The sequence below is a fragment of the Poeciliopsis prolifica genome, unplaced genomic scaffold (genome assembly GCF_027474105.1).
Source record: "Poeciliopsis prolifica strain line A6 unplaced genomic scaffold, Auburn_PproV2 SCAFFOLD001, whole genome shotgun sequence".
NCBI lineage: Eukaryota > Metazoa > Chordata > Actinopteri > Cyprinodontiformes > Poeciliidae > Poeciliopsis > Poeciliopsis prolifica.
The window spans coordinates 5,214,663-5,242,658 of NW_026562376.1; the positions used below are offsets into that span (position 1 = coordinate 5,214,663).

At 37.0% G+C, this 27,996-nt stretch overlaps 1 protein-coding gene across 2 annotated transcripts; it reads left to right on the forward strand.

Annotated features, from left to right (window-relative positions):
• The first annotated feature begins 196 nt into the window (after positions 1-196).
• cd82b (CD82 molecule b) lies at positions 197-27,944 on the forward strand. 2 transcript variants are annotated; one of them, XM_055037816.1, is made up of 9 exons: positions 198-476; positions 7,824-7,927; positions 10,932-11,004; positions 17,560-17,684; positions 20,155-20,229; positions 22,789-22,887; positions 24,029-24,202; positions 24,351-24,434; positions 25,395-27,944. In XM_055037816.1, exons 2-9 carry the CDS (start codon positions 7,865-7,867, stop codon positions 25,470-25,472), a joined length of 771 nt encoding a protein of 256 aa, XP_054893791.1. In that variant the 5' UTR covers positions 198-476; positions 7,824-7,864; the 3' UTR covers positions 25,473-27,944. The 2 variants fall into 2 exon arrangements, with proteins under 2 accessions (XP_054893799.1, XP_054893791.1); XM_055037824.1 differs by lacking the exon at positions 25,395-27,944 and having other exon boundaries at positions 197-476; positions 24,029-24,231.
• Positions 27,945-27,996: the final 52 nt, after the last annotated feature.

The following is a 27,996-nucleotide window of genomic DNA, read 5'->3' on the forward strand; positions in this document are numbered from 1 at the left end:
TTTCATTTATGTTTTGTTTCATTATTTTTATACACTCTCTGTAAGAGTAAAGGCCTGGTAAAGGACCAGCAATATATATATTTAAAGACAAATATATATTTATTTTTCTGCTAAATCCTAAATATCTAGGCAATAAATAAATATTTACATTTGAAATTAATGCTTGCAAACAGAAAACATCAGATTCCTGGAAACTGTTGATTATTATAAGACAACGACATATGTAACAATATATTCCTGTGTTTATGTTCTGTATTAAATGAGAAGATTCACTTCTCTCTGATGACGTATGTGACACGTAGGGGTCGATGTTGTGTCTGCCGCCGCATGGTGGGGGTGTGAACACACACACACACGCCCACACACACAGCCCACAGAAAAGGAGGCAGAGACAAGCATCCAGTTTTCTTTTTTCACGGACCTTTCGCGTCCCACATTCAGCAGGATCCACTGAGGACGTCTGCAGACAACCCACAGTAAGTCCCGTTCATGTTTGTTCAGCTAAAAAACACTTTGGGAATGAGTCCGGATCGGTCCGGAGCGACCCGAACTCTGGGTTTTGTCCTTAAAAGAAAACAGAGTTTCGGTAAATTGACCTGGAAGGGAATTGAATAAAACGAGTCGACTTTAAACTGATCTTTGTGGTTTTGACGGGATGAAAATGTTCAGTTTTTCCCAGAGATCTGCCTCACCGGATCCGTTTCAAACCTTTATGATTAAGTCTGTAACAGCTGGCATCACCAAGTGTCCTACACAAAGTTTGGTGTTTTAGTCTTCGGTTGAGTTTCATTGCGTGAAAACTGAAAATAAACAGCAGCCAGTTGTCAGGTAACTGCGGGAGTTTGGGACTTTAGCTCAACTTGGTTGCTAAATGCTGTGTGCAGTGGCGTAACTGTGAAATCCAGGGGCTGTGGGTGACCCGTCCTGGTGCCTGTTAGGAAATGTGTTTGTTTTTTTCTTTTTTCCAAGTTTGTTCACATAGATACTAGTTAAAAATAAACAACAAAAGTTTATGGTGTTTTTAGCAAAATAGGAAAATAAATATGTAATATAATCATGTTACTTTTACTCAAATGTAAAAAAAAAATTACACATTCCAACTGCAGCTGACAAAAATAAAATTATGGAGACTCTACACTCTAAATAAGGATGCATAACAAGAAAGTATCAGCTAATATTGGTACCATTAGCTCATTTGTGCATTTTATAAAAGAGATCGCCATTATAGTTCGAAAAACGTAACATGTTCATTTATTTATGATACTAGTTAAAATAATACTTGCTATAAAATTATCTATTTTAACAATCTAGTGAATAATAATTATCAGAATTTAGTTTAAAGATTTTAATTCAATAGAAAGTCACTAATTGGACTCCTTGGACAGTCGTGCGCCCTCTGGTGGACACATCAAAAGACTTTTTTATGACAATCTAATCTTTTATCAAATTAACTAGTCATTGTCACACTGTACAAGATTATATCCCATGTGTTCAAGGGAAACACCAAGTTATTTCTCCATCTTTCCACATGTTTAATACAAAGGCACAGAAAATAGCAAACAGCAGTCACACTCTTTCAGTTTTTTTTAACATATTTTTATTTTATGTCAATGAGATACAAAAAGTAGTTAATAAAAAAACTTCATCCTTGAAGTATTTCTTTTAGCACATACACGACTAAGCTAGCAGCTAGCTTAATCGCTTTAAGATGCCAATGCCTTCATCAGAGTAGAGTCTGTTTAGTTTTCACCAAATATTTACAAAACAAACATAATTTTCTTTCTTGTATGCAAACAAAAAGTGTTGGAGCATTTTTCAGGTAGCCGGGGAATACAGTTTTTCCTTTTAGCATACGCTCTTCATAATAAGGTTAGCATTTTTAAAACCGTAATTTGTGAAAACTTGTATAGTCTACTGGTAAGTGTCCGGTTTATACCCAGTCATTTAAAAAAAAGTATAAATGTATATCATTTATTTCAACTGGATTTTATGAAGAACACCACCATAAACATTGTTACCTGTTCAAAACAAAGCAGCTGTTGAAAGCAGGTTTTCCAGCCACATGCTAATTTGCAAACCTGCAACCCAAATATTTCCAAATTAGTACCACAAACACTTTAATTTTTATTGTAAAAAAAATCACAAAAAGAATCACAACATCCTGAAAAGATGTTCAAGAATATTTGATGATAAGAATTCAATGATATTTGATATTTTATCAATACATTCTGGCACAACCGGCCCTTTAAGAGCATTCATGGTCTTGATGAGTTTTGCAACGTTAAATTAAACAAAAAAAATAGTTTATAAGGTTTAGAATTGAGTGGTGAAATTGCAAAATTTTAAATGGTTTTCAAACTCTACTTATAAATGCCAGCCATACAATAATATTAAATGTAGCTGCTGCTGTTCAATCTGTAATCTCAGCCATTTAAGCCATTCATAACTTAACATTTCTATCTCCATCCCATTATAAAATATCCTTCTTTCTTTTTATTGCTGTCAGACGTTCAGTCCGCTGCTCCCTGACCTCCACATGGTCGTTTTCTCGTCGCTGCTGCAGTCGGAAAGGCTTTTTCAAATAAACAATTGACACATTTCAGAGAAGGGAGGCGCCTCATATGCACAGATTAGAACGCAGTATTTTAATTTAGGTTTTGGCCGATCCGCCCCACGTTTAACAACGCTGCCAGCTAATGACAGGGCGGCTTTCCAAACTGGGACGACAGTCAGCAAACGTCTGCGAATTGTTCAGTTCTTACAAGATACTTAAAGCTGTTTCTTCTATTGATGTGTTCGAGTGGAGAGCATGAATGGTATCTTTTTGTTTTTCAACTGGTAGAGTGAAAGCAGCACTCCTTATATGGAGCTTCCTGTTATCTCACTTCTCTGATGAGCAATGTTCTGCTTCAGGTTTTAGTTGTTGGCTCAGATGCTTCATGATTTCCACAGACAGAAAGAGGAAAGTCACCTGAGGGGGTTTCACACATTTTTGTCACAGCGTTGTCATTGCGATGCTGAACAGGAAAGCCCCTTCGTTATCTCCTAAAACTCATCCCAAACCTTTCAGAGACCTGAAGACGCTGTTTTACAGCATTACACTGTAAAACATTTGATTTAAGTTGAAAACAAAACTCCACCTGCTGCCTGGAAAATGCCATTTAAATCAACAAGAAAATTGTTTTGGTTTCAACTCAGAAATTAAAGTTCATGAAGTTGATTCAACAACAAGAGACAAGTTGTTTAAACATTGTTTTTTAACTTCATAAATCTTAAATTGTCAGTTTAGTTAAAATTGGTTTAATTTAACGTTGCAAATTAAACCAAAGAATTATTTCACAATACGCAAAAACAAAAATAGATAAAGAGCCACATTTCTCTATTATTTTACTCACAATATCAAGTTAAAATAAATACTTATTTTACTTTAGAATAATTTAAATCAAATTGCATGAACAAAATTTCTGATCTGATGATGAATTTTATTAAACATCCCAATGAATTCGGCTCAGAAACATTTAGTGTGAACAGGACATTATCCTCAAGCTTTAAAATAAACATTTCCCTTAATAAAACACCAGAGTCAGATCAATGTAACGCACTTCCATCTCAGGATACAGAAACATGCCGCTAAGCATTCTGGGAAATAGTTCCCACTCCTGTCTTTCTCCTCTTTCAGTTTTTTAAGTGCTAACCTAAAAACTAGTTTATTTATGGAGGTTTGACTGAATTAATAAAAGTTAACACAACTTACTGCTGTAAGTTTATCTTTCACAAACTCACATTTAGGGTCAACATCTAAAACTGGATACATTTATTTGACTTAAAGAGTAGAAGATAGTAAACACAACTAAATGTGGCTCAAATATTTTACAGTGCACATTGAATTCAAAAGCTCCTTTGTGTCGAAGACTAAACAAGATGACTGCAGATGTTTCAGCTGGACTCTGGAAGAGCAGTAAAGGCTTCAGCAGCATCAGAATGAAACTTGCAGCTTTTATCTTGTTGGTATCAATGTGGAGAGACTTTGCATCTGTTTTAGTATGTAGCTTCCTGGTCTCATCTCTGATAGGTTCAGAACCAGCTATTTTTCTGTTTCAGCTAAGCAGCGGTTCTGTTATTAGTCCCCAAACTGTTTCTTGGCAGTAACATTTTAAAGTGAGCCACAGCACAGATCTTACGCTGCAGAGGGAAAATCTATGTCAGTAAGCCGGAAAGTTCTGGTAACTGGTCCAGATTTTTTTTTCACCAGTAATTTTGGTGCTGCTGCATGCAGCATATAAAGTTATAATAAGACTGGTGTTTTTACTCCTGCTTTCAGTTTCTTGTCATAGGACTTTTACTTCATGGAGGCTCGTTTTGAGAGTTTTTTTTTTTTAAATCACTGTATTGATGAGATAAATGTTAGATATTTGCAAAGAATTTGTACTTGTTGTAGAATAATGTTATAAAATGCATTAGAAACACATTTTTATGTTTTAATTAAGAAAATAAAGATTTCATAGACTTCTCTCAGACTTAAACTTTCTTTATTGATTGTTGAATTATGAAGTCAACAGGTGCTCAAATGCTGTTGAATTGCAAAAGAAGAAGGTTGAATAAAATTATAGAAGAAGAGTTGTTACTTTCTAAATACGCTCAATTTTCTGAGGAAATTGTACAGATGGGTAGAAATGCTGTGTTTTACTGCAGCGTTTATGGCAAATAAAAGAAAATACTCATGTTTAGAGTAAAAAAATATGCTGGTATGGTTCATTGATACAAGATTTTTGGCAGGAATGTAATGCCATATGGAAAACTACATGCAAAATCTTTGTTCATTTCTGTCAGCTTGACAGGGCAACTCAAAACCTACTTCCTTTCTTATTTCAAAATAAGATCCTACAGATCCAACAGGGTTTGGGTGAAGCTATGAATTAGATGCTAGCTTTAGCATTGTTAGCAGCTAACACATTGCCTCACAGTTTTATTTTTTAGTCAGCCTGGTCAGAAGCAGATTCGTCAACAATGTCAACGTAATAATGCAGAAAATCCCTCCAAAATAAGAGTCTCAAACCTGAATACAAAATGCTAACTATAGCTAAAGATTAGCCAGTTGTGTCATTTTCAAAGAGCCTTAAATTATGCGTAATTTAGCAGCGGCAGAAGGTTCTTTAAAACTTTTGTATCCAAACTTTAGTTACCATTGTGACAAAAAGTCTTTATTTGTCAAGAAATCAGGATGTTAAACTCAGAATATTCACAACAACAGCAGAGACCTGGAGACAAAAGCGCATGCTGAATGAGACGGTTTTATTTTTAAACACTTCTTCTTGTAGCTTAGGATAAAAATGGAAACTCTAAACAAAGTTTGTCGAACTAATTCCAGTGTCGCCACTTTAAGCTTTACTTGCAACCATGTTGGTGATCATTTAATTCTCTGAAAATGCAATCGAGATGTTTGTAGTGATGTGAGCAGACGGTATCATAACTCAGCCTTTTTTAATCCGCATTGCTGCTCAACATCGAGACAACAATCTCCTTTGAGGATTATCTGCTTTGCTGCTGAGTGCTTTGGGGTTTGGACTCGTTTCAGTTTTGTAAACAGGAAGCTCTCTCCGTATTTTCTGGCCAATAAGTTAATGTTGTGCATGGAGAGTTTCAGTGATGGAAAATATGTGAACATGGAGTCAGTCACATATTTTATCAAATTAGGGTCAAAATTACTGCAAATTTTATAGGAATTTTGACTCTTGAAGGCGATTTTGACTTCATAATCCGTTTTTGTTCTAATATTTATTCTTTTTGGTTTGATATTTAAAAATATCTTCTCATTGGTAAACTTTATCAATGTATTACCGTCTTTGTAACCGTCTTTATGTTGCTCTGAATGTCCAGGTCAGAGTTCAGTCTGATCTCTAGTTTCCAGCTGTAATGACTGAAGCTGTGTGTTGACACTACATTGTTCCTCTTTCGGTCCAAATATAAAATCTTCAGTTTCATTTTTGTTCAGCTGGAGAAAGTTTTGGCACATCCACACATTTTTCAGTTCTCAGCATCTCTTCAGTGATTGGACGAATTCTGAGTCACCTGGTGAAATCATAATGTAGAGCAGAGTACCAATTACTGTACAGTCTTATAATTTTTTATGTAATATTCCTGTTACTATTCTCATTTTTATAGTTTTTTCACACTTTTGTTTTGCTGTGGAGCGTCTGTGGAGCGTCTGTCTGTGGTTTAATCAATAACCATCTCTACAAGTATCAAAAACACCATGTGACGGATGGATTCACATTCAGAAGAAGGATGCTTGTTTTCAGTTCCTGTGTTTTCACAGATGTGAGGTTTTGATCTGACGGTGGTGGCATCTTCCTCCTCTAGTTTGTCAAATGTAATCAAATTATTCTCATATTAACCTCTAGGAAGCTTCTGTTGAATCCCTTTGACAAAGTATTTTGAATTTTTGTTGACATTGACGCATCTATTGAGTTTGAAATGGTGTACTTTGCTCTTTAAGAGGACTTAATGAAACAGAGTCTAAACTAGAGATTTTGAGCAGAAGTGAAGGGAGAGATGGAAGCAGCTTGTAATCTGATCCGCAGGGAGGGAGTCGTCGTTTTGGGATATTTTCAGACTCCTCAAATAACCACAATGGACGGGTGTATTTTTGCTCCTTCCAGCGCGGAATAACATCTTGCAGCGGGTGTATTTTCTTTGGATTTAGTGACGTTCAGGCTGAATGGTGCTGGCTTGATGAGTTTTAGGAAAGTATACTCTGTGCTGAGTTGGTTTTCTTGACACTTTGATAGAAATGCCAAAGTTTAAGTCAGATCAGATTTACATCCACATCATGGTTTCTGTTTATGTGTTTCCTATGACACCAGATAAAGTCGTTGAACGCGGCGCCGTTTAAAAATAGCCCATAAAACAATGTTTGCAACCAGGACTGTTGTTGCTAGCAAACAGAGCGGCGAATCTGTTTCCCCACTTTCATGCAGACTGAAACCAAATGGCCAACCAGACTCAACTCTTCAGAGAAACTTTGCTTCCTTTTCTTTGCTGCTGTAGTGGTAAACAAGGCCACTTTCAACCTTCTGAGGTCAGTGGTTTGCTGATACACGCGTAAATGACTGGAGGGTTGGCGCTTTAAGAAGCTGTTGTGAATGAATTCAGGGTCTTAAAAAGTTTTTGAACATTTTCCAGCCCAAGATATGGAAAAAAATACAGCAGAGCATGAAAAAGGGTTTTATTTTCCAGGTTTATAACAAATCACGTCTTGATTTTTAACATTTTATCCAACATTTTGAGGTTTTGACTTATGACTGAATGCAGACATTATTCACTAATTATTGTTGCTACTTTTCAGGCAACTTCAAATCAGGTTAATTTCATTTTTTTTCAGTTATTAAAAAATCCAATAAAATTACCACTTTTTAAATTTAATTTAATTTTATTTTTTTATAGCAGCAATTCATTTTTTCTTTTTTTCAATGGAATATTTTAAACCTTATGTGACAAATCCACCAGTTAGTTTGAAACGCAGCTGGCGTCCAAGCTGCAAAATGAGAAAGTGTACCACATATGATGTTTTATCATTTCTGAAACCTACAAATCGGACTGCCATTTAATCGGAATAACGGTGAATATTTTGTTGTTAAATGGAAATCTAGAAATTTTAGCCTGGAAAAGTATGAAATCGTGAAAACCCATGAACGATTGCAATGTTTAGTCTCTGCAGATTATGGCTGTGTTTAAAAATAAATCCAGCTGTGCAGATTTTCCCCACAATCTGCTCTGACGTTCTCCTACTGAGGTGAGACTAAATGGATGTTTTTATGTTTCAGGCTCACGACTCACTGCTAAGTAGCCCGGCCAAATCACAGCCATGTCGAAAGGATGCATCACAGTCACCAAGTACTTCTTATTCCTCTTCAACCTCCTCTTTTTTGTAAGTAAAGCCCTTTCTTTATCAGTTCATTAGTTCTGACTTTGTTTACTTAAAAAACCAATCAGAAGTCACAATTTCCAATAAAATGGAACCGAATATCGAATCAGTGCAACATCTTCACAAACAAAACTCTGGAAAAACTGTACACTGCAAAAACACAAAATCTTACCAAGTATTTTTGGTGTTAAAAGTGATTGGTGGTAAAATAACCGAATCATTTGTTGAAATAATGCTGAAAGAATTAACACCAATTCTGAAATTTACTGTATAGAGAGCTAAATAGTGTTATTTTCTTCTTGCCTAATTTGAGGAGTTGAAACTGAAATTAGCTAACTTTGAGTCTTTTTCTGTGTTGTTGCCAATGCAACCAAGTAGCACTTTGGTATTTTCTGTTCACTGATCAGAAAAAGATTGAACTGTTGAGTTTCAGGACCAACTACGAGGAAAATGTTCAGGTTAAAATCACCAGCTAGCTTCTCTGTGCTAGCTGGGACGTTGGCTAACACAGAGAAGCTAGCTAACGTCTCGCAAAACAAAACGGACAGTGAAACCATCACTGGTGCCTCACTGATAACCTGGAAAACCATGTAATCTTTAGAGATGTTTGCTGCCTTTCGGCTTTTTATTTGAATAATTATCTATTCAAATACCAGATACCGAATAAGGAAATTATGCCTGCGGTAAGAAACTTTACAGACCAGCCAGGTCTGAGTAACAGCAGATGGTTCCAGTTTGCTTCCTCCTCTCTTCCATTAAAGTCCAGTTCTGCTTTCCAACACTGACTCTGCGAGGCTGTCCAGACCTTTCCAATGAGTCTGCATCTATAAACCTGACACAGGCCTTTTGAAGTCAACTGGGCTCTAATAGGAAGCGTGTGTGTCTGTGTCAAGTTTTTGTCCATGTGGACAAATTATGCACGATGAGGCCAAGAGAGCCAGGAAGTGGTGGGCTAATAATGGCTGCTGGTGCTCTGCAGCCTCTTTAAGAGATCGGCTCCTAAGCAGGGCACTAATTACTGCTGTGGGGCTTCAGAGGGGGCAGCAGTACAAGCAGGAAGCTGGAGAATCAACAGAGCCTCTTATTGAGGACTTTGGTCCCCGAGACAGAACCCTGCAACTTCTAAACAGAGGCTCACAGTCAAAACTTTCCAAACTTTCAGTTGCAGTAAAAATATGAGGGAATGAAATAATCATAAACCAACTACGCTGGATTCGTTGGGTGGTAATCATGAGAAAATGTGGAAGAGGCATTTTCTTCATTGCTGCTACGACAGAAAGACAGAAATTAAGGTTTAATGACTTCCAGATGCGAAAGTAAGAAAGTGAAAGAAAACTCTCCCATGTTTTCAGGCATACCCGTCTGTTTTGTTCTCAAATGACACAGAAATGCACCGATCCACTTTTTATACTTTCGATGCCGATATCTGAGTCTTACCGATGCAGAAGAATAGCGTCAAATTGGCTCAAAATGTTCCTATTTTTTAAAAACATAGACATAAATGTACTGAATTACAAATGTATTTGATAATTCTGCTCCCACACAGTACACTTAAAAACACCATTAGCTTCACAAGCTTGGTCAAACATGTAGAAACAACTTTAAAGTGTTAAACAGCAAATGTAAAATAAATGATAAAAAACAGAAACTGACTAAAACAATATGTTGGTCAAACATATTCCAATAAATTATGGTTGAGAAAGTGCAATTAGCAATTCCAAACATATTGTAAAATAAATGATAAAGCATTGAATTTGACTGAACACTGCAAAAACACAAACTGAGTTTTTAGTTGGTTTAGTTCAAATACCTTAGTACTTTTAATGAGGATGTAAAGGTTTGTTTCAAGTCAATAATTCCTGAATATTGATGAAAAAGTTCCAGTTTGTTGGCAGATAAATTATCTCGAAAATTCCTTGTTGTGAAGTGAAATAACCTGAGAACGGAACAAGAGAGAGACCATTTCTATTTATGATCATGTTTCTTTGCCTTATATAAAGCCGATCAATATGTTAGCGAAACATTTGGAGCTAAATCTCACGATCTTGTATTAGCAGTTAGCCTCGCTAGCATTTTACATGTGTAATGCTAGCTACGCTGATAATATCAGCACAGTGAACTATTATGCAGTTAAGATCTAAATTATTCAGATGTTGTCGATTTTGCCTTAACTCTGAGATTTGCAGATGACAAAAAAATAAAACAGATTATCTCTGTCAACGGGCACTTTGCCGTTACCTAGCAACCCTGGCCAAGCTCAGGACGTCACCTAGCAACCCCGTAATAGCTCCGCTAACAGATTATTTCACTTAAAACAATACTTGGTAAACTTTTGTGTTTTTGAAGTGTATAAAGTGAACCAATCTGCTAACCAGCACTTTTTCATCAATATTATTGTTTTGTTACTTAAACCAAGCCTTGATATCTTGCTTAAAAGTTACTTTTAAGTTAGTTTTCTCTTATTTCAAGTGAACTAAGATCTTTTCACATGTTCTAAACCAAAAATACTTGGGAAGATTTTATGTTTTTACAGTGAGTAGATATGTCTCTTTATGGATTTTACACACTGTCACCAATACCTGATATATCTATATATATATATAGAGATATATATATATCTCTATATATATATATATATAGATATAGAGATATATATATAGAGATATATATATCTGTATATATATCTCTATATATATATCTCTATATCTATATATATATATATATAGAGATATATATATATCTCTATATATAGATATAGATATATAGATATATATATAGAGATATATATATATCTATATATATATATCTATATATATATAGATATATATATATCTATATATATATATATCTCTATATCTATATCTATATATATAAATATATATATATATCTATATATATATATCTATATCTATATCTCTCTATATATATATTATTTATCAATATTAACACAGACATTAATATTGGATTGGTGAATCTCTTATATTTCCACTTCCTTCTTTCTTTGCAGATCTTTGGAGCGTTGATCATGGGCTTTGGACTGTGGATACTCTTCGATAAGGAAAGCTTCATAGCTGTGCTTCGTAAGTGCCGACACACTGGGACGCACCTGCAGATCGTTTAATAGCCAGTGTCTTTCTTGACCAGAGGGATTTTAAAATGTTAAACCCTGAAACAGAAACTGGAAACTGTGGGAAACCCCAAAAGTCTGTGTTTGGAGTCTGCATTTTATGGAGTTCCCTTGGGAGTCGTTTGCATGGAAACTCGGCATTGTTTCAGAAAAACGTGACTCACAGATGAAATGAGTAAAGGATGCAGAAACATTCACATCTGTGCGGCGGAGGTTTCCCAGTGGGTGAGGCGTCTCTGAAGGTTTCATCTCAGGTTCTTCGGTCTGCCCACTCAGCAGGGGGGCTCAGGTGGAAATTCCCTCTGCAACAGATCAGAGCACTTTCACCGTTTCTGTCAATATCTTCAGATAAACATGTGCAACTCTATATTGTCTCTGTTTTTAAATGTGCAGAGCTTTTTTTTTTTTCAGCGTAATTAAACCCAGCTCCAGCCTCTGTGACAGAGAAATGGAAAATGTTTGTTTCCAAAAACTGTCCGTGTTTTCAACACACATGGAGCGAATCCAGCAGCAGCAGTGGAGCTTTCTCTCTCTTCCCCCTTAAGAGTTTAGTAATTTATTGCTGGTCTGTTTGGTGAGAGTGAGTAAATACAGCGCTGCTTAGTTTGGATCTTTAACCCTTTATTAAACATTTGTTAACACTTCATTAATCCTTTGTTAACCCTTTATTAACACTTTGTCAACCTTTATTAATCCGTAGTTAGCCCTTTATTAACCATGCGTTAACACTTTATTAGCACTTTATTAATCCTTTGTTAACCCTTTACTAGCCCTTTGTTAACACTTTAACACTTTGCTAACTAACACTTTATTAACCATTTATTAATCCTTTGTTAACCCTTTATTAATCCTTTATTAGCACTTTATTAACACTTTGTTAACCCTTTACTAGCCCTTTTTTAACCCTTTGTTAAACATTTAGTAACACTTTGTTAACCTTTATTAATCCGTACTTAGCCCTTTATTAACCAGGCGTTAACACTTTATTAACCATTTATTAATCCTTTGTTAACCTTTTATTAACACAGCTGAGATGGGAATGAACCACAAACAAAATGAAGAAAGTTAATCACTTTAATAGGTTGCCAAGATTTACTTCCGTCCATCCGTCCGTCCGTCTGTCCAATGGTCCGTCCATTTCTTGTTTCTTTATTACTTTGTAATCCTTCCCTCCTATTTTTCTCTTTTTTCTTTATCTGTTTTCTTCTTTCTTTCTCCTTTCCTTCCATCCCACATTTTCTATCTTTCCATCCACCCATCTGCTTTTTTCTTTCTCTCGTTTCCCTTTCCTTTTTTATTTCATAATTCATTTCTTTCTTTCTTTGTTCTTTCTTTGCATCCATCCATCTTTCTGTCATTGTTCCTTTTCTCTTTCATTTTTCTTCTTTTCCTCTTTGTTCTGTTAACTTTCTTTCCACAGACCATTGTTTATGATCCATATGGTTATACTAATTAATCTATGCAATAGATATTATTTTCCTTTTTTGTTTAACATTTGTAACTCTGAATGGAAATCATTTGTGTTATATAACTCCTTAATGTTGCTGAAAGGGTCTCCTCGAGGACATTTATTGTATTTTCAATCAGTAATTCTCTTGCTATTGTTTTAAAACATTTCATGGAAAGGCTTGCGTTTTGACAAAGGTCATGCAGAGCTGATGTTGTCTCCCAACAGCCATTGTGTGTTCAGACTGACTATTTAAGGCTTTGAGGTCAGAAACAACGGAAAAATCACACCCAACATCTTATTGAGTGCTAATCTTAAGTCAGACCTTTGGAAAACAAATATCCGTCATCCCCTCTGGGTTAGCGTTGCTTTGTCCACAGATTGTGTAGCTCTCTGGTGCCGCCTGGATTTTCCTACTCTGGGACTTTTAAAGGGAACCCATTATGCAAAATTTACATTTATTACATTTTTATTTTCAACCCAAGCGCTTAAAAGAAACCACCCAGACATTCTTTTGACGTTATGTTTTTGGTGTCTGGAAAACAAACCCTTTCAAAAACCTCATATTGTTACCTAGCAACCCCGGATTCACCCCAAGCCGTTACTTAGCAACGCAATCTGAGTTTAAAGGTCATCCTGTAGTTTGTTTTATCAGGTTATAAACTCTTTGCAGCTACTTCACTTAATCATTCGGGAGTAGTGGAAAAGAGCCACTGAAGTTTATTCATGGTTTCTGCTTGTTAGCGTCGAGCTAATTTGACTGTGAACGTAACACACCTGGTTGGGTCTCATAGATGGTGGTATTGTCAAGATTTGGAAGTAGCTAGCTCAGAAACCGAACCGTACCTCCTCCCTCCTGACCTGTCCGTCACATTACCAACTTTGCCTGAATTTATACCGCATGATTTAAATCACAATATCAAACAGCGTAACTGGCGGAGTCCCATCCATGGGACAAATCTAGTTTGTCTGAATTCTCTGCCTTTTTCGCCGCCAGTAAAAGGCGTAAAACCGGATCAGCATTGAAAACGTACAAAAGGCAGGCAGGTTTTTGAAGAGCATGACGCCATGTCCAAAGTGTCAATACACTGTACAATGGCTGCTGGAAAAGACAAGTGTTTTTGCTTTACCAACCCAAAACCACTTACTGCAGTCTTGTTGGTTGTGCAGAAGGACCTACTATTGCTTTTCAAAGATGTACGTTGTATAATTGCACATCTGTCTGCTGCCATTTTTACATGCGAGTGGAAACGTTGAGTTAAAGCAGCAGCTTATTTAGATTTAAAGCGACAAGAGGCCATAAAACAGCTCATTCTGAAAGGAAATCAAAATAGGCAGACCTGAGCAGACCTAAATCTCATTATCCAAGAATGATTTTGTGCAAAGAAAATGTAAAGAACATGTTTTGTGTCGCCCATAGACCCATCCTAACTCGTTAATGATAGGTCACTTGTAATGGCCGCCTTTCCAGCATGTATTTTTGTGCCTGATCCCTCCAGGAGTCAGCCTTCGTTAACTTCACTGGAAATCTTTCTCACTATGTGGAGGAACAAAAGCTGAACTCGGCTCTATTTATTGATTCTGGATGTTCCCCTCAAACGTTGTACCACTGCCCGGCCATAAACAGGATCTCTGTGTTTTCAATGTGCTATTCTTTATGATTTCTACCAGCAGGGTCTTCTACAGCTGTCTGACTCACCTCAGGCTGGAAAACTCTGTGAATATTGTGGTATTTCTCTTTTTAGTGTAGGTTTCTACGTTGACACAGCGAAGTCGACATTTTCCTCCAGTGCTGGGGTAAAATCAGTCTGTGTCAGCGGCGTTTGCCAAAACACTGCTTGCCATGTGCTGAAACAGACGTCAGCCTTGGAGAGGAGGAATGTGAGCCAGGGCGTGCGCCAAAGTAGAGGTCGTTTAGAGAGACCGGCAGGGAGCCGGGGGCTGAAATTGCTCTTCTTCGGACTGTTTAAACCCAGCATAAACTTAAAGCTCAGTGCAGAGCCGGTCGGCTGGTGTTTACTTTTAAAATCTGGTCACAATGTCAACTGTGGTTTCATACCGGCTGTACGCAAGCTAAACATGTGGCTCTGGTCATGTTCAGGCTGGCAGAATATAAATATCCTTCATTGTGCCGCAGCTGGGGAGTTCAGGTCTGAGTGGGAGCTACTGAAACCGGCTGACAAGTCAACCTAAGTTTTTCCAACTTGAACGGAAACTTCCATAAAAAGCCCTTTTGTTTAAACCACGGAGAATCTCCTAACCAGTCAGCCCGACACTTTGAGCTGCTAGGTAACCTCCACTGTATTTACCTCACGGTGGGAGGAAAATACATTTGGTTTATTATCAACGTCACGCTGGAAATGCGTCTCCAGGTTACGAAGCTGCAGTGGTGTGAATATTTGTGCAGATGCTCTGTGTTTCGTGCATTAGTTGTTTTGGTTTTACCACAGAGAAAAGCACCAAAGCAAGAGGAAGTATCTGGTGCTCTGCAGCTGTCACTCACCAGAACACTGACTGAGATGATGCAAGGCCTGTTTAGATTACACAAGTAAAAAGATAAAAGACTCGCTGATTAGGTCTGAGATTAAGGATTAATCCAGCAGTCAGACGTCTTGTTACACCTTATAAACTGTTGCATCAGGGCTTGTTTACAGGAATCGACATATACTAATATATGTCACATAGGCTTCGTTTGCACTGCCGCCTGAAGTGATGCAACTTCGATGCGTTGTGAAATTATTTTTCTTCTTGCACACATGCGACTTGATCGCCTGAAAGTTCCCGCATGCGCAGTAGAGGGCACATTGAGAGCGTGCTCAGTGTTTTGCCAACCGAGGTAAAAAAGTAGAAGTCATCACTGGGAAGTAGAGGACAATGTTGTCGCTCGCGCTCCAGTCTGGCGGGTGGCGGTAAATGCACCTGAATGTTTGTTGCGATCTGCCGTACGAGAAAAGAAGATAGTTTACGATTTAGAAGTTGTGATCCAATTGGGACCAACAATTTAACTCTCAGTATATCGAAGCAGCCTGGATCGGCTTCTTGATGCCGATACCATGTTTGTTATATATGATGGTAATAAAATCAAATAAAAATTTAAAAAATTCTCATTATTGTCCACCATGGCTGTTGTTTTTCTTCCCGCTCGCTCGAATCAGGACGCTGAACGGTGACATTTGTCGAGTATCGATGACGTTCGTGAAAAGATCAGATGCGTATCGGATATCCAGGTAGTTTGTCCAGGTCGCATTTGATAAAGTGATGTTGCATTAAGGCAAAACAAATAAATAAATCAAAATAAAAAATCCAGGCTGCAGTGTGAAAGTAGCTTTACTCTTTTTGTTAATCTCACTTTACTGCCTCTTCTAAACTCTTGATCTTTTTTCCTTCACACCCTAACTCTTTCATGTAATTATATTGCTAAAGAAACCTAAGTACACATGTTGCTGTTGCAGACTGGTTGTGTTTGGGAAGCGGTGTGTGTGTGTTGGAGATTCTAAATGACATGTTTCAGCTGTGTGTGCTTCATATACAAGCTTCAGATACTACCTCTCCCTTCCTTTGAATGCAACCCTGCAGCCACATAAACGCCTCACATATGTTCACCCGACTGTTCGGCCTTAAATTACATCCCGAACCGCCAAACATGAGCCGCTGCGGCAGCCCGTGTAAAGTCAGCACTTCTCTGGTGCAACATCATATGACATTTTTTATAGCTTTTTCTTCGCAGTTTTACATTTACAACATTTGGAGAAGTTTGCATCTGTGCAGGGATTTTCCTGTTTTGATGTATATAGAAGCTGGAACATGACAGGATGATATCCTGCAGCAAATCAGGTGGCTTATTTGCCTTTCGGATGAGGATGCAGTCTGCATCCTGTGATAACAAGAAGGCAAGCTAACATAAAAAGACTGAGAAGATTATTTTTATTTTTCTACACTGCAAAATCACAAAATCTTACCAAGTAAATTCGGTGTAGTTTCTAGTGTAAATATGTTAGTTGACTTGAAGTAAGACAAAACTAGCTTATCAGTAAAATTTCAGCAAAAAATATGAGCTTGTTTGAACACAATAATTTTGAAAAAGTGCTTGTCATTTTGCAGATTCTTTTATAATCTACCAGTGGAGCTCGTGTTTTTCATCAATATGAAGAATTATTCACTTCAAACAAGCTCCTATATCTTCCTGAAAAGTTACTTGTTAGTTCGCTTTGTCTTATTTTAAGTGTCCTAAGATATTTGCATTAGAAACTAGACCAAAAATACTTGGTAAGACTTTGTGTTTTTGCAGTGTATTTCAACTTGATAAAACTGCTTTTGTTCTTCATTCACATTCAGAAGTAAAAGATGCACACAAAGTTCTTATTCCAAGTTCTTGTTGCTTTAAATTTAATAAATATTAAAACTACTAATGCACCAATCAGTGCCAAGGATCAGAATCCACCATTTCTCTCTTCGTCTGCCCTCACTAGTCAGTTTCCAGATTTGTTTGGCATCACTGAGCTGAAGCCTTTCTTCTGCCTACATTTCCCAGAATGCTGTGATTATGGACTTTATTTTTTAGAATGACAATTTGAATCAGCAGGTCAGACCCGCAAAGAAACCCAGAGTTTGTTTAAAAGGTGCATTTCTGAATTCTGGCACCAGTAGAGGAGATTCTGTGACCGTTTTTGCATTTCAGATTGACGAGTCCTCCTTGTTCGCTTCGGCCAGGCTTCTTCCTAACTTGGACTCTTTTCTCGAAGCTCAGATTCTGGCTCCATCTGCAGTCGGAGCTTTCCGCCTCTGGATCTCCTCCAGCACAGACAGCACAGAGCCACATAATGGCTCCTGTTCATCTCCTCTTCAGCTCTGCGTCTCCCTTTTTAGACTCCTGCTCCTCCTGCATCTCTGCCTCTCCACATACCAACAACTGAAATCAATTAATCAGGCCCGCTTGTCCCAGTCCCACTCCCCCTGGTGGCAAAATAAAATCATCTGCAATGCTAAATTAAGGGTTCTCTGAGTTAAAGCTGCATTTTTCTGTATATTTAATGTTGTCTGCGTTTTCTCCGTCTTCTGCAGAAGAATCTTCCGACACGGTGAAGGTGGCTTCGTATATCCTCATCGGAGTTGGATCTCTGACGATGGTGATGGGTTTCTTCGGCTGCCTCGGAGCCATCTATGAGATCCGCTGCCTGCTGGGCCTGGTGAGGAGAAACGCACACAGACTCTGTTTTATCACCGCTGACCGGATCAGCACTGACTGGCACCAAAAGTTACTCAAGTAACATTTGAAATAAATGTACTTTTAGGCGTATTTTCACTCTTACTGGAGATTATCATTGTGAATTATTGCTACTCTCACTTGCAAAGGTGGGCAGAGGACCTGAAAGTTATATTCAAGTAAGAGTGTCACTACGACTTTAACATATTTTTACACAAGTAAAAGTAAAAAAGTATTTGGTAAAAAGTTTACTCAAGTAACTGATCAAATTATCAATCATTAAAATTTTAAAATTACGTAATCAAAATTTAAAGTTAAGTGGAAATTTGGGTATTTTAAGAATAAAAATGACAATAATTTATATTAGTGAATAAAAAATAATTAAAAAAATGTTTCCAAATGAGTTTCTTTCAATAAAAGTTTTATAAAACTTTAATAAAAACTGTAAGTGTGTGTCTGTGTCCTTTTGAAATTTTGTTTAAACTTGTTTGTTTTTCATTCAGTGGGTAGAAAATTCATACATTTTGCGATGCTTCAAAATAAAATCACTCATTTAAAAGTAAAAAGTATCGTTGTCAGAGAGTCAATGAGATAAAATTAAGTGGAAATTTCTGTATTTTAAGCGCGAAAATGACAATAACTCATAAATCACAACAAAATAAGGTAAAATAAATTTTTACCAAATCAGTTTCTTTCATTAAAAAAACATATTTATTGGCAGAGGTTGCAAACTTTGCGCCATCAGCTCTTCTGACCAACACCAGGGGAAGATAATCGATGCGGGTCTGCAGACCGGGAATCGAACCGGCGATCTACAGATTGCTGTCCTCATATATCAATATTGCGCTTTGGCAGTTTTAATTTCCAGCTGCCTGGTTAATAGCATGTGATGGATTCCTGCTGGCAGCAAAGCCTCTGAAGCCCCTGCTAATGTGTGAGGCTGAGAGGTGCTGCAGATAAAACCGGGGATGTGGGGGGCAGCTTCCTCCCGAGTGGGGATGGGTGGGTGGATGGGTGGGTGGGTGGGGTGACCTCGGCAGCGCTAAACCTGCTGGGGGTTAACTAAAGAACCGACGTGACCTACTTCTCTGAGTGACAGAGACCAGCTGGCGGCGAACAAACCCCCCTTATCGCACACACTGTAAAACATTTACATGTGGTTCAACTTGAAAATGTAATTTAAGTCAACAAGAAAATTGTTTTGGTTTCAACTCAGAAATTAAAGTTCATGAAGTTGATTTAACAACAAGAGTCAAGTTGTCTAAACTTTGATTTTTCACCTCTTAATTTAATGAAAAAAAATTTTTTGATCAGTTTTTTAAATTATTTTTTACATAAACCACAAAAAACGCTGATGAAGGCGAACACAAGAGAAATCCCTCCTCTCCTATATCGGATCTACGACCCCAACATGTGTCCATCTGGTTTTCAGACATCGATGCAAAGCTCAGCTTTGTGCATAAATAAAACAGCCAACATTTGACCTTGACACAAATTTATCTGCTGAAATATTTTCTACGTTAGTTATAAATGGCTGCCAGATATCAGAGGATTTGTTTACAGATCCTCTAACTGTATATCTGATCTTCTCCAAATGAATGTAAGACATAACCTCTTGACTTAATGCTGCAATTTAAACCAAATAATTATTTCACAATATACAATGAAACAAACTGCCCTCGCCGAGTTAAAGAGCCACATTTCTCTGTTATTTTACTCACAATATTAAGTTAAAATAAATACTTATTTTACTTTATAATAATTTAAATCAAACTGCAGGAACAAAATTTCTGATCTGATAATGAATTTTATTAAACAATGAATTCAGCTCAGAAACATTTAGTGTGAACAGGACATTATCCTCAAGCTTTGCTAACTGAGAATTGCAATAAAATGAACATTTGCCTTAATAAAACACAAGAGTCAGATCAATGTGACGCACTTCTATCTCAGGAGACAAAAACGTGCCGCTAAGCATTCTGGGAAATAGTTCCCACTCCTGTCTTTCTCTTCTGTCAGTTTTTTAAGTGCTAACCTCAAAACTCCAGTTTATTCAACTCTTGGAGGTTTGACTGAATTAATAAATGTTAACACAACTTACTGCTGTCAGTTTATCTTTCACAAACTGCATTTAGGGTCAAAATCTAAAACTGGATACATTTATTTGACTTAAAGAGTAGAAGATAGTAAACACAACTAAATGTGGCTCAAATGTTTTACAGTGAAAGCATTCGTAACTGCAAAAGGATCTGAAATCTCAATTTATTCTGTAAATCCAACATAATGAATCTAACAACAGCTAAAAGAGGAAGAAAAAGCTTCTGACTCCCTGCTGCTTCTTTGTTTATTAAAATGTGACTGGATTGAGTCATGAAAGTTATTGTGTTATTATCATTGTTGTTGAAAGGCCTTCAGTATTTTTCTGTTAATATTGTTTATGTTTATTTCCACAGTACTTCACCTGCCTGCTGCTCGTCCTCATCGCTCAGGTCACCGCTGCTGTTCTCATTTACATCCAGAGAGATCCGGTGAGACACGCTTCACTTTCCTCTCTTCCTCCTTAACCCTTCGATTTAAAAAATAAAATTAAATAACATTTCAGTGAATTGCAGCCACCCTGAAACCAGGCACTGCATTTCCTTCTGTGGGCACATCTGGAACCGGCTGAGCACTGCAAAAACACGAAATCTCATCGCGTGTTTTTGTTCTACTTTCTCGTGCAAATATCTCAGTTTGCGTGAAATTAGACTAAAGTCATTTAAAACTACATTTTCAGCAGATAAAGCAGCTTGTTTTGAGTCAATAATAACTAAATATTAATGGAAAAAAAAATACGAGTTCAACTGACAATGTTGCTAGTTGCAGTTGCACCGTCAGATTATTTCACTTGCAACAAAACGTTATATTAAGACATTATTTTCCTAAAACTAGCCCACATTTCTTGCCTGTAAGTTAGTTTTGTGTCATTTCAAGTGGACTGAGACATTTGCATCAGAAAGCAGGTGAAAAACACTCGGCATTGTTGCGTTTTTGCAGTCAGCGTAGGCGTGTCGTCACAACCCGCAGGGGAACCTGCTGCATCCTGTGATGAAACACGGCGCAGGCGATCAAACGGAAACCCACAGGAAGTCAGTTTGTAACCGAAATGGCTTCAGATCCGGGGAGAAGAAGAAAACGCAGGAAGTAGAGAAGAAGGGATTGTTTGTGTAGAACGTTTCCATCGTCCTCTCGGTTCCCCCTGCAGGACGTCTTTAGGTTCGTTATGTGAAGAACGATGAATGTCGCCCCTAGAAATGATTACTTTACTGAACTATGAATGAAAAATCAACTGTAGCACTATTTAGATCAACAGCACTCAAAGTGATCAGACATTTCAGTGCATTTACTTTAAAATTACTTTATCAATTAGGACGAAAAGTTAAATAAGTTGATAGATCCTATTTTTTTTTTTTCTGAATTGGACCCGTTTCTCTTGTGAAGAGCCATAGGATTAACTAAAGTCTTTTCAATAAATAAGGAAATATGTCTGGAAATGTTTGGCAGACTAAAAGCACTTTTAATTAAAAGCACTTTTAATTAAAAGCACTTTCAATTAAAAGCACTTTTAATTAAAAGCACTTTTAATTAAAAGCACTTTTAATTAAAAACACTTTTAATTAAAAGCACTTTCAATTAAAAGCACTTTTAATTAAGCCCTCATTTAAACATTGTGCTTATTATAGGTGTCAGAAGAAAATCATGATAAAGAGAAATAAAGATGTTTTTCTTATTAACCTACATAATGCAATGGAGCTTTTAAACAAACAGACTTTTAAAAGTATGTTATTCTAATTTATTGAATGAGTTAGTATTATTGAATATTGTGATAAATACATTTACTTTTAAAGTCTATTGGGGAAAACAACAAAAACTACAAATGATATTTACTCAAACTTAAGAGTAAATCTTTTAAAAACTTCTTAAAGCAGTAAAAAAAGCAAAAATGAAGGGAAAATTATTCTAATAAATATTCTTTGTACAAAACTGTAATAATAATAATTTTTGTGTATCCAGATGTTGTGGCGTAGCCCAAGTGCAGAAGTTAGATAAACCAGTTCAGTCTCTTTATTATAAACATCTCATTTATAATTCTAATGATAATTATTATTATTTTATCATCACACCATGTACCTTTAAAACTGAGGCAGTTTATTTAAGATAATGTAAATGTATTAATGTTGCACATTGTCAGTGATTTACATGAATCAGAAGGAAATACAAAAAACAAACAATAACAAAAGAAAACCAAAACCGTCCAAAACCAAAAACCAAAAGAAAGTTTCATTCTCTGAACAGCGGGATAGGTGGATGTGCTTCCAGCTGTGTGTGTGTGTGCGTGTGTGTGTTTGTGTGTGTGTGTGTGTTGTGTGTGTGTGTGTGTGTGTGTGTGTGTGTGTGTGTTGGTCACATGTGGGTCCTCAGCCTCCTACACACTCCCTGTGTTTAAGGCTCGCCGCAGGGCAGGGCGCTGCTCCTTCCCAGAAAAGGGCGCGGCTCTCGCCTGTCATGAAGCTGCATCGCCGCCGCCGCTGCTCTCTGCGGCCTCACACACATAAACACGGAGCCGGTCCCGGCATCAGAAGCTGCGTTTCTGCAAAGCTTCAACATGCAGCGTCACGTGTGTGAACTGCAGCGTTCTGCTGAGAAACATGAGACGCTGTGGGAAGAGATGTGCTGACATGCAGGGCCTATTTTTGAATAATTTACACTTTAATTTGTAAAGTGCAGAGTTTGTAATAACTAGATGCATTTACTCAGTTAAATGTTCTTGCGCACCAATTGCAGTATTTGGGTACTTCAACCACATCTGTAAAAATGTACATTAAAACTTGGTTAGGACTTAAAAATCACTTTACAAATGAATTATTTGAATAAGTTTCAATGAAATGTGGTAAATTGGCTGCAAATCTAGGCTTATTTTCTGATTTGGCAGCATTAAAAATGATAAAATAATTGACTTTGTTCAGTATTTCAGTGTTGGTAAACATGATCCCTCGTGGTTTTATCTCATCTCATGCTGACTGTTTCCTGTGACTCTTTTCCTCCAGCTGAAACATGAGATGTCCGTCATCATCAGAGGATTGATAGTGAACTACACGGGTCAGAACAAAACCACAGAACACGCCTGGGACTTCGTTCAGAGGACGGTGAGTCAATGAGTGCAACCGGATCAAAATACATAACACACACTTCGTTTGATGGAAAAGGAACGAAAAAACAAAAATAAAAAAAGATTCAGTAAATTTTAATGTTTATACTGATAATATAGTTTCTATGGCTCGGCTGCAACAGGCTCAAAAACCTGTTTTAATCTCAGAGAAAACAAAACTTATGTTTTCTACTTTCAGGTATCTCAGATTGAATTTGTCTCCCACACTGTAAAACATTTGAGCTGCATTTAGTTGTGTTTACTGTCTTTTTCTCTTTAAGTCAAATAAATGTATCCAGTTTTAGATGTTGAACCTAAATGTGAGTTTGTGAAAGATAAACTTACAGCAGGAAGTTGTGTTAACTTTTATTAATTCAGTCAAACCTAAAAGAATTGAATAAACTTGAGTTTATCGATTAGCACTAAAAACACTGAAAGAAGAAAAACACAGGAGTGGAACTATTTCCCAGAATGCTTAGCGGCATGTTTTTGAATCCTGAGATGGATGTGTATTACATTGATCTGACTTTGGTCTGTTATTAAGGCAAATGTTCATTTTAATGCAATTCTCAGTCAGCAAAGCTTGAGGATAATGTCCTGTTCACACTAAATGTTTCTGAGCTGAATTCATTGGGATGTCAAATAAAATACATTATCAGATTTTATCCAATTTGAAACAAGAGTTTAAATTATTTTAAAGTAAAATAAGTATTTATTTTAACTTGATATTGTGAGTAAAATAACAGAGAAATGTGGCTCTTTAACTAGCTGAGAGCAGTTTGTTTCATTGCATAATGTGAAATAATTATTTGATTTAAATTGCAGCATTAAGTTAAAACTCAATTCAAGATGAATGAAGTTTAAAAACAACGTTTAAACAACTTGTCTCTTATTGTTAAATCGACTTCATAAACTTTAATTTCTGAGTTAAAACCAAAACAATTTTCTTGTTGATTTAATTTGCATTTAAATCAACCAGACTGATGGACTTTCATTTTCAACTTAAACCACCTGTGAATGTTTTACAGGATCTATATCACTGAGGAGTTTAGTAACTTTAACTGTTTGAAAAGTTTCTCATCTTTCTCTTCTCTCATAAAGCTTCTTTTTTGGTTCCATCTCCTCATTTCTCTGTCCAGATGAAATGCTGTGGGTGGACTGGTCCAGGCAACTGGTCTGAGAACATTCTGATCAAGAACAGCACGCAGAACCTGTACTCCTGCTCCTGTCGCAACGACACCATCCCGGGAACCGAAGTCAAAGAGTTTGGCCTGTGTGAGCACCTGTCAGCACAGCCGCCTGTCTTTGAGATGGTGCGTTCCTGAACTCGTCACATCTCTCGGTTTGTTGCGTGACTCCAGCTTTCCAGCAGAACATAATCAGAGCCGACCCAAAGCCAACAGTTCTGCCGTGAAAAGTCTCGCTCCCTCCTCCTCTCACTCTTCCGCTTTTCTCTCTCAGGGCTGCATAACCAGCGTGGAAAAATGGCTGCTGGATAACTGTGGGATTATCCTGGGAATCTGTATCGGGGTGGCTGTTGTGGAGGTAGGATGTTCATTTCTGACTTTCTATCATGTTCTGTAACGATGTGAAAATGTTCTGACCCAGTGAGGCTGACCCACATTGAAACAAACGCCACTGTACATGTAAGCGTTGTTTTCTGTTTGGGTTTTATGCCACCCTGCTTATATCTCCGTGGTAAAACACGGTGGCGGCAGAATCATGCTGTGGGGACACTTTTCTTTAGCAGGAGCTGAGTGCACTGTAAAATAAACGCCAGAATTTTACAGCATAAAGACGGATTTGAATTTGTTACAGATTTGTATTTCTACAGTAAAATCTGTATTTGTACGGTAAAATTTATATAAATACGATGAAATTTGTATTTATGCAGGTTTTACCGCATTTATATGGTAAAATTCTGGCAATCATAGAATTTTTCCAAATATATTAATAATTATTTATACGGTAGAATTGCCAGAATTTTATTGGAAGTGAAAATTTAATTAAATGTTATAAATACAGCATAATTTATAGCTTTTATAAATACGGGTTGTTTTTTTTACAACAAACTCTGTAGAAATATGCAGTAAAATCTGTATTTTTCTGGATTTCACAGTAAATAAATTTGGTAAAATACTTTATTCATATTTTACATTTTAAATAAACACAATAAATATATTTTTTACAGTGTGTAGGACGAGGTTATTGACCCCAAACATAGAGCTTTGACCTGCAGTGAAACTGTTCAGATTGAAACAGATTGATGTGTTAGAATGGTCTAGTCAAAGTCCGTTTAATATTCTGTGGCAAAACAGACGCTCCCCATTGAGCATCACCTTGTTGGACCACATGTCAGATCATCCTCAGTGGATATTATTTACAGAAAACGTGTGAATCATTTGTGTTTGAAGTTTCTTGACTTCTGAGGAAATATTCCCAGTTTTCAGAGACTTTTTATCATTTGTTGGTGAGTTTAATCTCTGATGACTCCGTTTGCCGCAGCTCCTGGGGATGATCCTCTCCATGTGTCTGTGCAAGAGCGTCGTCCAGGAGGATTACACCAAAGTACCGAAGTACTGAGCCGAGCACGAAGCCAGCCAGTTCGACACAGATGGACCGACTCCCCTCCCCACACACACACACACACGCAGCACACACACACACACACACACACACACATATAAAGAAATTAAGACAGCTGTCTTCACTATTCCAGGTTCTCGTGTCTCGACAGCTGTGCAGATTTCTCACACACTCAGCCAACATGTCAGTAATTCACACTCAGCTCTTCCTCGACACACACGATGGACTCATTTGATGGGATTTTTTTTTTTAAGGTTAAGAAAAATCCAGGGTTTCCCCCGGTGTATGATAAGCCTGGCGGGCCGCCGGGCTTTAGTTGCTTTGGTGCAAAAGTCCATTTAGATTTTAGTTGTTTTTCAGCTGACCTCGGCAAGCGCGGCGTTAGAGCGAGCACTTTAGTGAGATTTAGCGATCTGAGAGCCAGATCAGTAGATTTCCAGGCAGGCAGATGGCAGGGAAACCAGAGTGTGTGTTTGTGGGCCCGTCCTACGGATTACCGTCACCCTGTGGTCTGCGCCTGGTGTTTCTGGTGCTGAGTCAGCGTTCTGCTCGGCGCTGAGGTGGTGGAGGTTTCAGGTCTTGTTGGAAATCAGCTCTGACCCGGTAACCCTGACATTGGCTGACCCCTGCTGACCCCAGCTGACCTCTGCTGACCTCTGCTGACCACGCCTCCACGTCATCCAACTCCCGGCTCTGTAAAGAGCAGAAGATAGTAAAACAACTAAATGTGGCTCAAATGTTTAAGTCAAATAAATTTATCCAGTTTTATATTTTGAACCTAAATGTGAGTTTTTAGTTTAGCACTTAAAAAAAACTGAAAGTAGAAAAAGATAGGAGTGGGAACTATTTCCCAGAATGCTTAGCAGCATGTTTGTGCGTTACATTGATCTGACTCTTGTGTTTTAAGGCAAATGTTCATTTTAAAGGCAAATGTTTATTTAATGTCCTGTTCACACTAAATGTTTCTGAGCTGAATTCATTGGGATGTTTAAAAAAATTCATTATCAGATCAGAAATTTTGTTCCTGCAGTTTGAAACAAGAATTTAAAATTATTCTAAAGTAAAATAAGTATTTATTTTAAATTGATATTGTGAGTAAAATAACAGAGAAATGTGGCTCTTTAACTCGATGACGGCAGATTTTTAGTTAAAACTCACAATTCAAGATGAATGAAGTTAAAAAACAATGTTTAGACGACTGGTCTCTTGTTGTTAAATCCACTTTATGAACTTTAACTTCTGAGTTGAAACCAAAACAATTTTCTTGTTGATTTAAATTGCATTTTCCAGGCAGCAGGTGGAGTTTCAAGTTAATCCAGCTTCAAACGTTTTACAGTGTCCGTCGTCCATCATCCTCTGAATCTTCCTGTCAGCTGTTTGTGTGACTTTCTGTTTTATATCTTTTATGTTTTCATGTCATGTAAATATGTTCACTATGGGATTAAGGCACGTTGGTGCTTGGTCAGCATTTCATATGGGAAAGTTTTTCACCCACATGCTCTTGTTTTAAGAGTCCTACTGTTGTTTCCTCTCGATTGTTCAGGATGTGGCTCCCCTTGTGCCTCGTCAGCATTTATTCAGTCTGAAATTGGAGTCCCTGAAGTTGCTCTGTCTTCACTCATGAACCCACACTGTTATTTATATAACGATGAATCCATTGGAAGTGCTTTTAAGCTCTTTTTTTAATTTTAAATAAGATGATCGATCTGGCCTAGATTATATAGATGCATAACAATGAATTATTTCAATTATTTTAAATCAGTAAAATTTATAAATTAGTTTCCCACAGCTCAGAAAAGTATTTGGTGGTTCCACAAACCTTTGAATTAGTTTTGCTTGAGAAGCACTTTTTCCTTCCACTTAACCTTCCACTAAAAACTCTCCACATGGTCGCCCACCATGTGGAGAGTTTTTGTTTTGGATGTTGCAACAATGTTGTGCAATAAAAATCCTTTTCTTATTTGTTTTAATGAAATATTGAAATATTCTGATCAACTGAATTTCAGGTTTCCCTTGAATGGTGTAAACGAACAGAAATAATATCATTTTGTGTGAAATGAATCTAAATAAACCTTTATAAATTTGATTCAACTTTGTTTGGACACATCCAGGAACATTGGACCAAAAAAATAAACTAACGGATAAACCTTAAAATAAAGCTTCACTGACTGAAAAATGTTGCTTTGATTTATCCATTTCATGTAAAATTAAATAATAAAATTAAATGTTTTTTCAGGGTAAATGAATGCATTTTTTATTAAGCTCATCAGCATGAAACAGTCATTTTCATTTGTTCATCCCTGCAAACCTCCACATTAATTTAACTTGATGGAAAATGAAGGATTTTTGTATAAAATGTTTTGTGTAAGGATTTCATTTGGTGGAGGGAAAAAATGTGGATTTGAAGGCCATGAGAACGTTTTTATGTTTTTTATATTATAATGAATAAACCTAAACTATTATGAACAACTGTCTCTTTCTGTCATTTTGGCGCCTTAAAGGTGATAATTTTATGAAACAT